This window comes from Atta colombica, unplaced genomic scaffold (assembly GCF_001594045.1).
Source record: "Atta colombica isolate Treedump-2 unplaced genomic scaffold, Acol1.0 scaffold218, whole genome shotgun sequence".
Classification (NCBI taxonomy): Eukaryota; Metazoa; Arthropoda; class Insecta; order Hymenoptera; family Formicidae; genus Atta; species Atta colombica.
This window is the reverse complement of record NW_017259314.1, coordinates 129,308-140,395: the sequence shown is the minus strand read 5'-3', so window position 1 is coordinate 140,395 and position 11,088 is coordinate 129,308. Positions and strand designations below refer to the sequence as shown.

At 35.7% G+C, this 11,088-nt stretch overlaps 1 protein-coding gene across 1 annotated transcript in view; it reads left to right on the top strand.

Moving 5' to 3' along the window:
• Positions 1 to 1,794: 1,794 nt before the first annotated feature.
• LOC108687825 overlaps positions 1,795 to 11,088 on the top strand; it is a 79,837-nt gene continuing 70,543 nt past the window's right edge. Inside the window, exon 1 of the mRNA XM_018193811.1 lies at positions 1,795 to 1,947. Coding sequence (XP_018049300.1) covers positions 1,795 to 1,947 — 153 coding nt within the window. The remainder of the gene's footprint in view (positions 1,948 to 11,088) is intronic.

Sequence of the window (11,088 nt, the reverse complement as noted above, 5' to 3'; positions counted from 1 at the left end):
GGAGTCGAGTTGGAGTTAACACTAGCCATGGTCATGCGGAGTTTTTTCCCTAAATGGGGAGGGGGGGAGGGTCTAAACTGCTTTCTATAGCGCTCCTCTTGAGTTCCCGGATCTATGACTTCTGATATATTATTGCCAAGACAGGAGTCCGGAGAGAGCTTCGATTCCAGATGTCTGATGTGAGATACCAACCAGTTCGCGCTTCTTGAAAATTCTGATGAGCGACCAGATCTGCGCAGTAGGAGTTTTGGCATTGAAAGTACTAACTAGAATCCTCCAGCCTTTTCTCTTTTGCCTTTTAAGCACCTTCATAGCCTGGAGATCTTCAGATGAGCATAATTTTCTCTCGTTGCTTCTTAAACATTCGAGCCGCTTGTTTGTGAGAAGCGACAGCCGCCTTATATTCACTGTTCTATCAAAAGGATTACTTTGCCTGTTTCTTCTGGATCCCTGAGTGCGGAACTTGTTTCCAGAACTTGTCTCCAGAAAAAATGCGCGTACTTTCTTTAGTAAATGGTTTTTTAAATGTTCATACTTTTTAGAAACATTCTTCAGCAAGAAAAGAATTCAGAAGAAGTGGCATACAAATCGGTAGTAAGCAACCTCAATTCTTCCTTGCCTTCAACTTCAATTTATAACAAAATTGATGAGCACTATTTACCTTACCGCTTATGAAGACACTAATTAAATAATGATCTGAATTAGGGATCTTCTTTCGTTTTCGAACTAGCAATCAATGCCAGGCCAGACGAAGCCATCAATAGGTCGATGACGAACTTCCTACGTCCCGGTGGCTGCATCAAAGTGAGAGCATCCTTATTCAAAATCACGAACTCATGTTTGTCCAATTCCTTGTTCAACGTATCCTTGTCCTGCTGTATCTCCATACGCACAGTGCCAGTTGCTATAGTGTGTATTTAGTTCACCTACAATTAACACGTACTCATGCTTGTTAAAGTTCAGCAGCACGTTTCAATGTACTTGAGCGGGTAATGCTATTCGAGTGTCTATAAATATTTATGATCATAATGATGATGTATCAAGCTATAACTTAATCCCTTAGATTTTCCACGAGGGATGCCAAAATGGAATAAGATTCAATTTATCAAACCTATTATCTTTTCTTATAAAAATAGCAATTCCCTTTGTTGGTAATATCATGCCAAATTTATGTGAGATGTCGTACTAAAACTTGGTGTCAAATTTAATTGTAAGAAGCGTCTCTTGTAAGCATACAATGTCGTATTTGAACAGGAACTTGAGGCAAATTGCCTCGACGATTCCATTAAATGACGACTAAATTTTTAAATGATTTCCTTATGTTAGCCGTCTCTGTACGGTAAAAATGAAGAAGTTAAAAAAAAGTTAAAAAAAAGAGTGTACCTAAAAGTTAAAAAAAAGAGAGTCCCGAATAACTATTCAAATTGGGAGGATTAGTTGAAATACCTAAAAAGAACCTAATTAAGCTTAATGAGGAGAGCAATACAAATATAACAGTCCTTTGTATTGTCTTACCAATCCAAGCAATAATTCTCCTATTAAATTGATAAACGAATTTGGCAAATCGAGAATCTCGATCTCTCTCTTTGTCCTGAGCATCAGCCATTCCCAGCCACTCCCAAAAACCGAGGATAGCCATCTATCTTTCGATCTGCGATGTCGATCTGCCATTAGAATACAACAGGCTTTCTTTGCGTTCTCCCTCTAGGTTGGTCTCATCGAGCGCTACATACCCACGACGAAAGTTGACATCCATCCATAAAATGCGTCGATAAAATGGAGAAAGGAGGCACGATGAGTTCGACGACTAATTATCTCTTCAACAATCTCTTCTTCGATTTTGATGCGGCTATCCACCTACCTTACGAACCGAGGATATATGTCAGCATACAAGAGGCAGAAATATACAGAATCAAAGACGTAACTCGTATGATCGTTCAGGATGATGTAACAATTATCTCAGAAGCACTATCCATCCGCATTAATGCGAAAAATTAATTCTACACGTCTAACATTGTGCTTCGCATTCGCTGAGTTGAGGAAAATTGGGAAAATTGTTAAAATTAAAGCGTGAATTGCCCGCAGGCGAGGCTCTGCTGCTATTGTATTTTATATTCTTTGCATCCTTTAAAGAGATGTTTTCTGTAATTGCCAAATGTAGCATCGCTTTATGTTTCTAAATCAAAGGTCAATCATGTGACATGGCCAGATGCTCTCTCAAACAACAATTGATATATTTCAATTGAAATTTATGTGGATAATCTGCACCATTCTTATGCACCTCATCTTTGCAACTTTTTCCCCAGTAGACGAAGTGAGTGTCACTCTTGCATGATTTGCCGATATGAACAATTGTAACAATGGATAATATTTTCGAAGCTTCCACGAGTGCTTTCTATATAAAGATTATGCGTTTCGGGATTTTCTCGGTATTCAGATCCATTCTTGAAATGCCAATGTTTCGTGAACTTTGTAGTTCACTTTATCAGGATGAGCAGCCTAATACTGAGCTGTTCCTTCGGGCTGTTCCTTCTTATATTACACTTACACACTATCTGCACTTATACTATTACACTCTTATATTACACTGTTGGAATGGTGTGATGAAGGGGAGGGGGGAGGGGAAGAAGAGATTGTGGGTGGAAGGCTTTATATAGAAAGCACTCGTGGAAGCTTCAAGAATATTATCAAATTCTTTTATGGAAAGAGTATCTTTGCTAAAGTAAACACTTTCAGGTCTTCCCTGCCAAGAAACTATCAAACTTGGCATTCCTAAAATACTATAATAACATCCCAAAGTTCTTACAACTCAAGGACCATCTAAGAATAAGGACCCCATAAATCACAAATCCAAAAATCCATCATAAAACCAGCCTCATCAAAAAACGCATCCACCTCACTAAGTTACAAATAGCGCAGATATCTCATATAACCTTTAAACTCTACCTCTGTTCCTATTCGCCACGTTGCGGCATGACATGTGGCACATTCTAGATTGTATTATGAACAAGTCATAAAAACCTCCCTCATACAATCCTCTAAAAGACAAAAATAGAAATATATAAAAGCTTTATCTCTCACAAAAATCCACGACTTTGTCTACTTGACGTCAGGAACTTATCCAACAAAGACCTGTCTCAAGACGGTATATCTGCATTTGCCAAAGGCCCTAACTTGGCATTTAAAAAAGTTCCAAAGGAAGAGATTATCAGCCAAATAGAGTCAATCATCTACTAACTCCCATCAGAACAAGCAGATAATATTCGCAGACAGGTAACTAACATCCTTTCCAAAGTCAAATCCTCACCAAATATTACTAAACAAGAGCGATTGGCCCTCCAAGAACAGGGACACAGACCATCGGCATCCAGTCGACAAAAGTGAACACGACAATAGTGATGAATACATCATTATAAGAAAAAGATGAAGAACTTCTCTCTGACAAAACATACAAAAACTTGACAAAGAATCACATAGAGCACCAAGATCCTAGTGGAGAAAAGCAACATTTTCAATAAACCCAAATCAACATTAAAACCTACAAATCCTCTTCTACCAAGACTATATGGACTATCAAAAATACAAAAACCAAACATCCCTCTCAAAGTCAGCGCTACATATTCCCCGACATACAACATATCTCGCTTCCTAGCACAAACGTTACAACCCCTCACTGAAAAATCCGAATCACACATAACCAACTCAACGGACTTCATACAAAAAATCCAAAAAATCCGTCCCATAGACTTGCTCGTAAGTTTCGATGTATTATCCTTTTTCATACAAATCCCAATAAAAAACACATTAAATATAATAAAGGCCTCATATGAAGTCTCCTCCGACCTCATCCCGTTATAATAGAACATTGCTTAACAACTACTTACTTTTCCTATAACAACAATTTTATGAACAAACTTTAGGAGCAGTAATGTGCTCTTCTATTTCTTCTGTAATCGCCAACATCTTCATAGAGCATTTTGAGAAAGAGGCCCTCAGAAAAACTCCTAAAAAACCAAAAGTTTGGTTTCGTTATGTAGACGATATTCATGATATGGAGATACTATATAGACATAAACAAAAACGGAAAACTTTCCTTTCTAGATGTTCTTGTCTCTAAAAAAACTGACGGTACCTTAAGCCATCAAGTGTACAGAAAACCAATACACATAGATAGATACTTACCGAGTCGCATTACAAAGCACAAAAATAGCCAGCAATCAACTTACTTGTAGTTAGAGTTTTCACTATCTCTGACAAAGAACATCTACAATTAGAACTCAACCACCTAAAACTAGCTTTATAGAAAAACGGACACGACAAAAAAGACATAAGCAAAATAATCAATCATGCAAACAAGACAACGGTCTCTGATATACAATCAAACGAAAGAATCCTATCCGTTTTCCCATATGCCAAAGGAACAACAGATCGAATTGGCAGGATATTAAACAAGTACAATATCCGAACTATTTTCAAACCATCCAAAAAGATAGGACAAATTTTAAGAAATCCTAAAGATCAAAGACTTCCATTCAGCTTCGCAGAAATATACAAAATGCCTTGTTCCTGCAGGTAAATATACATTGGAGAAATCGAGAGAATGTTCAACCTATGGATAAAAGAACACCAACATAATGTCAGGCTAAAATACACAGTACGGCATTATCAGAACACAACAACATCGAAACAGGACATCAAACACTATTTGATAAAACGATCACGATAATCAACATTACATTATACTTTCCAAGAAAATATAGAGAAATCATAGAGATATAAAAACACCCTAACAATCTAAAGACATAATAGTTACAACATAAATAAAATATGGAAGACCATTTTCCCGGTTATTAAAGACCAACCAATTTTCTCCATCTCCCTCCCCCCCCTCACCCACAATTCTCTTTTCCCTCCTCCCCTACCACTCTAACAAGCAGCGTAATATAAAAAGGAACGGCCTGAAGAAACAGCTCAGTATCTGGCTGCTCCTCGAATTGAAATGGACTGCAAGGTTCACGAAACATTGGCATACCAAGAATGGATCTGGATACAGAGAAAACTCGCGAAACGCATCATTTTTAAATTGTAGCAATTACGCACTCTAGAAGTATACTAAGACCTCGTATTCAATCTTAAACGGTTACCTATTTCAGGAAGTCGTTATTCTTCAAACTTAATGTACAAAGTGCGACATACTACATGGGCTGAAAAATCCCGGGATTTTTCAATACGTGGCGTCACTAGAAAATGAACATGATTCATTTCGAGAGGTTCATCTGTCACTAGTTTATGTATGAAGTTTTATGACACTTCGTTCATTCGTTTACAAGCTACAGTCGTTTAAGTGGCGCTAATTTCGCCTTCGTTCTGTACTATCACGATAACGCATCGTCACACACGTCCTTGAAAGCGATGGCCAAATTGGAGCAATTACGATTCGAATTTGGTTGCTCATCCACCGTATTCTCCAGACTTGGCCCCCAGGTACTATTATCTATTCCCAAACCTCAAACGGTGGCTCCAGGGAAAGAGATTCACATCGAATGAGGAAGTCGTCGCGGAAACCGAGGCGTATTTCGAAGACTTGGACGTTTCGTACTATAGAAAGGGCATCAAAATGTTGGAAAATCGCTGTACCAAGTGTATTGCCTTTGAACTTTGTTGAAGAATAAATATAACTTTGCTCAAAAAACGCTTGTTTTCATTAAAAATCCCGGAACTTTTCAGCCCATGTAGTACATAATCTTGCAGTTGACTCCAACATGCCTATTAAGCCTTGTTACTTCTATTATTTTGAAAATTCAATAAAGGATTTAATTGGTTACTATTTATTTTTAGCGGTTCGTCCTTAATGACATCCGTTCTAATTACTCTTTGTTAAGGAATGAATACTTTAAAGTCATGTTTTGCTAAGAAGAGATTCTTTAAGAGATTATTAACTGCAATGTATATACTAGCTCTTATCCTTACCTATCTTTTTAATTTCGCGAATGTTGTCACTCACTATTTCTATGATAACCTTTCTCATTACCATAGAGTATAGAGCCACAGGAGCCAAATTCTTATTTCCGGCAATATCGATCATATACTATATATTAGGTATGGGAAAAGGTTCCGTTAGATGTAATGGGAAAAATGCCACGAACTTTTTCCCATACTTAATATGTCCACAATATAAGGAAGGATATCGCATAGATATTGTCTGCTCTTCTGTTTGGCGCACTTGACAAATTTACACTTCCAGATCTTCCTGAGTATCAAGTTGCCATAACACTAGCTTTCTTAGATTATTGTGGCTTATCATATTGCTTCATTCTAGATCGTTACCTTTTCTTCGAGAAAGATCCGAGGTTTTTCTCTCATTCCATATTCTCAGCGTCAGAGTAAGCATCGAGTGATTCGAGCTCGCAATGTGTTGCATCAGCCTTGCAATTTTAACCGTAGCCACCGCAGTGTGTAGTACCAGACTGCTAGTACCAGACTGCTTATGTACTGTTATTGCCAGTATTGCATGTTTTATTACTGTACTGCAATATATTTCTAAAGAAATGTATACTGATTGCCATAATGATTAACTCCTCATCAGACTCCTTTTTCAATGTACAATAAAAAATAATAAACATATTCATAATAAATGATCATGTATCTATTCGAAAATGTTTAAACAAAAAGATAAATATAATAGGCTAATGAGAGTCAGCAACGATAAACGGCGAAATTATTTAATGAACAATCAACTTAGATATTGGATTGATGTTTTCTTTATTTTGAATGTTTCGACTCACTTTGGAGTTCTCCTCAGCAAGAATGATATAATTACAATTAGCTCCATAATGCCTAAAGTCACTTTGCAAATTGACAAAGATGCAGTGTTCTTAATCTGATATTTTTTTAAAAACAAATATTTTTATTAAAGTTCTAAGTAATTTTTTGATTAAAGTCATATAAACAATTCAAACTTACCATCACGGAACATGAAGCATTGCACTGAAACTTTATTGAACATATTAAAATTTAAAAAGTATTAATTCATTAAAAAGTATTAATTCATTTATATGAATATGTACAATAGTGCAACATCTTAACATTCAGATCGTAGTGGCGCTTCGTATTTAAAGTAATGTATTTAAAAAGTAGAACTGTTAAAATCAAATATAAAAATTACACATTTTTAGAACACACATCCGTGTACGACAACGTATCACTCAGATATAAAGTATTTTTGAAATAAGAAGTCACACAGTAAACATTAAGGCAAATTTTCAAATACGAACAAAACACATATATATAATTATTAAGTCATATAGTTATAAAGTATATAGTTATTAAGTAAAGTGATGAAAACCGCAAATTATTGAGAATACAAGAATTAAAAATTGTCAAAATTATTAAAATTGTAAAATAAAGAATTACATAATAAAAAGAAAAAATTCAATATAAAATATATTTCATCAATTGTTATATTTTCGTCTACTAATGAAACTTTGTAAAATAAATTAATAAACTATAAATTTAAAAAGGTTATTAATATTAGTCAGGAGAAATTTTTAAGCATAGGTATGATGCAGACCTTCTGAACGTAAATTAAAGCCATTCTTTTGCATGTGTATGAATGTCATTTCTGAAATCAATCTTTATTAAAAAATTTCTCCTTGTTTAAAATTTGGACGTTCTCCCAATCGAAGTCATGTGAAAATTCAATATGATGTTCAATAATTACAGAATGAGTGTTCCAATTTATATGTCTACGATATTCAGATATTCTGCTGGAAAGCTTCCTGCATGTTTGTCCCACATACGATGCATCACAATTTTTACAACAAATCTTACAGATCACATTTTTATTATCGAATTTTGGAAGAGCATCCTTTTGTACTTTTATGAATCTATTTAATTTGTTATCTGTATGCTGAAAAACGCAAATTTTATGTTGGTGTCTTTACAAATCGACGAAAATTTCTCTGACGTAGAATTAAATATGACAACAAACCACGATATATAATTATTAACCGTATTATCATTTGGGACAAAATTACTAAAAAATTTTTAAATATTTTAGACGACTATTGATCGTGTCGAAAACAAATTTTGCTGGATAGTCATTATTTAATAACTGTGACTAAATATTGAACTTAATATTGTTATAATGAAATTTTGGAATATCTGAGAGTAACATAGCTCTAACATACCCATTATGACACCATTATGACCTTTTTTATGAGAAATAAGATGACAATAAATAGTTTTGATACCATCCTGAGAATTGATTTGTGGTATCAATCTAATTCTAAAGAGTTATTGTTATTAATAATGGTTACATTTAAGAAATTAATACTATTGTTACATTTAAGAAATTAATTCTATTTCCAAGGTGAATTGCAATCTCAGATGAAACGAATTAAAAATTGTCAAAATAAATCAATCATATCGGGACTGCCGTCACGATATCATCAATATATAATTCCATGTTTAATAAATTAATAATGGTCTTGAGATACTTTGTGAGACTAAAATAGCTCAATATTATTTACTTTACAACATATTAACATACAGAACAAAATATCTTATTTCAATATATATTGGAGATCTTATGAAGTTAGGGGAAAACGTAAAAAATACAAAAATAATATACTTGCTGTAATATATTAGGTGTACAACTTTGCTTCCGCCGTTTTCCTATAGATGACTTTAACGGTAAGTGGTGGTCGAAATAAATAGATCATAGACGTCATACAATAAACTTGGGCATCTGTCAACATAACCCCATAGAAACATTAGTCGATTTGTGTCTGCATCATAAAGTTATTCTCGATTGAAAATGTCAGTTTACGAGCCAAATTCTCGTCATTTGCGGGAGGTTTTAATTTTTTGCTTCAATATGAAGAAATCTGCGGCTAAGGCTCATCGAATGCTCTCAAATACTTATGGTGAGGTCGCTATTAGTGAAAGAACGTGTCGTGAGTGATTTCAACGTTTCAAGAACGGTGATTTTGACGTCGAAGACCGGCATAGCGGTGGAAGTGAAAAGGTTTTCGAAGATGCAGAATTGGAGGCATTACTTGAGCAAGACTCGTGTCAAAATCAAGAAGAATTGGCACGATCATTGGGAGTGACTCAACAAGCATTTTAAAACGCCTCAAAGCCATGGGAATGATTCAGAAGCAAGGAAATTGGATGCCGTACGAATTGAAGCCGAGAGATGTTGAACGGCGTTTGTTTGCTTGTGAACAGCTGCTTGAAAGACAAAGACGGAAAGGATTTCTGCATCCCATTGTGACTGGGGACGAAAAATGGGTTCATTACGATAATCCCAAGCGCAGAAAATCATGGGGAGTTCCCGGCCATGCTTCCACGTCGACGGCCAAACCGAATATTCACGGCTCCAAGGTCATGCTCTGTATTTGGTGGGACCAGCTCGGCGTAGTGTATTATGAACTATTAAAATCGACTGAAACAATCACAGGCGATCGGTATCGAACGCAATTGATGCGTTTGAGCCGAACATTGAAAGACAAACGGCCGCAATACAACGAGAGATACGATAAAGTGATTTTGAAACATGACAATGCTCGACCCCATGTTGTGAAAGTGGTCAAGACATACTTGGAAATGTTGAAATGGGAAGTACCCCACCCGTCGTATTCTCCAGACGTTGCTCCCTCTGACTATCACTTGTTTCGATCAATGGCACACTGGCTAACCAGCACTTCCGATCTTATGAAGAAGTAAAAAATTGGATCGATTCGTGGATAACCTCAAAAGATGACCAGTTTTTTCGACGCGGGATTCGTACGCTACCCGAAAGATATGCTAATATATTTCAATCAAGATCAATATATTTTTCCATCAATTTTTGTAAATATACATACCATATATGTGTGTACATATTATTATATTATATATAGGATAAAATTGGGTATTATGAGCATTGCAGATAATATGAGCATCCCTTATATTTCAGCAATGACTGGTATTAGTAGCCTGTATTGTAAAAAGATGCATTTCTCTTCGCGACATTCTAATATGCTGCAAAATTTGAGTTAAATTTATGTACTTATGTGAATATTTGTTATTAGATGTACAACTTTGCTTCCGCCGTTTTTTTTCCGAAATTCGAGGCTTTATTGTAAAAAACTGGTTATACATTTATGATTTAAAGTATTGTCCATCGTTGGCTACTTTCTTCCATCTTTCGGGTAGCGTACGAATTCCGCGTCGAAAAAACTGGTCATCTGGAGAATACGGCGGGTGGGGTACTTCCCATTTCAACGTTTCCAAGTATGTCTTGACCACTTTCACAACATGGGGTCGAGCATTGTCATGTTGCAAAATCACTTTATCGTGTCTCTCGTTGTATTGCAGCCGTTTGTCTTTCAATGCTCGGCTCAAACGCATCAATTGCGTTCGATACCGATCGCCTGTGATTGTTTCAGTTCGGTTTTAACAGTTCATAATACACTACGCCGAGCTGGTCCCATCAAATACAGAGCATGACTTTGGACATCACCGTTCTTGAAGCGTTGAAACCACTCATTACACGTTCTTTCACTAATAGCGGCCTCATCATAAATATTTGAGAGCATTCGATGAGCCTCAGCCTCAGATTTCTTCATATTGAAGCAAAAAATTAAAACCTCCCGCAAATGACGAGAATTTAGCTCGTAAACTGACATTTTCAATCGAATAACTTTATGATGCTGACACAAATCGACTAATGTTTCTATGGGGTTATGTTGACAGATGCCCAAGTTTATTGTATGACGTCTATGATCTATTTATTTCGACTACCACTTACCGCTAAAGCCATCTATAGAAAAACGGCGGAAGCAAAGTTGTACACCTAATACAAAGAATGAAAATGATGATTGACTCGGTTTTCGAATATGCAATAGAAAAGTATTGCATGTAACGTCTTAAAGACATCATAAATTCATTTGACTGTACCCATTTGTGTATAATACAAAAAAGTAAATTATTTGAATGTTTATAAAAATTTTATAATTCGGCCTTTTATTCCACCCATCCTCTTAATTTTTTTCTAAATTATGATGCAGAAATATTACAACACGAAATATACATTTAGTGTGG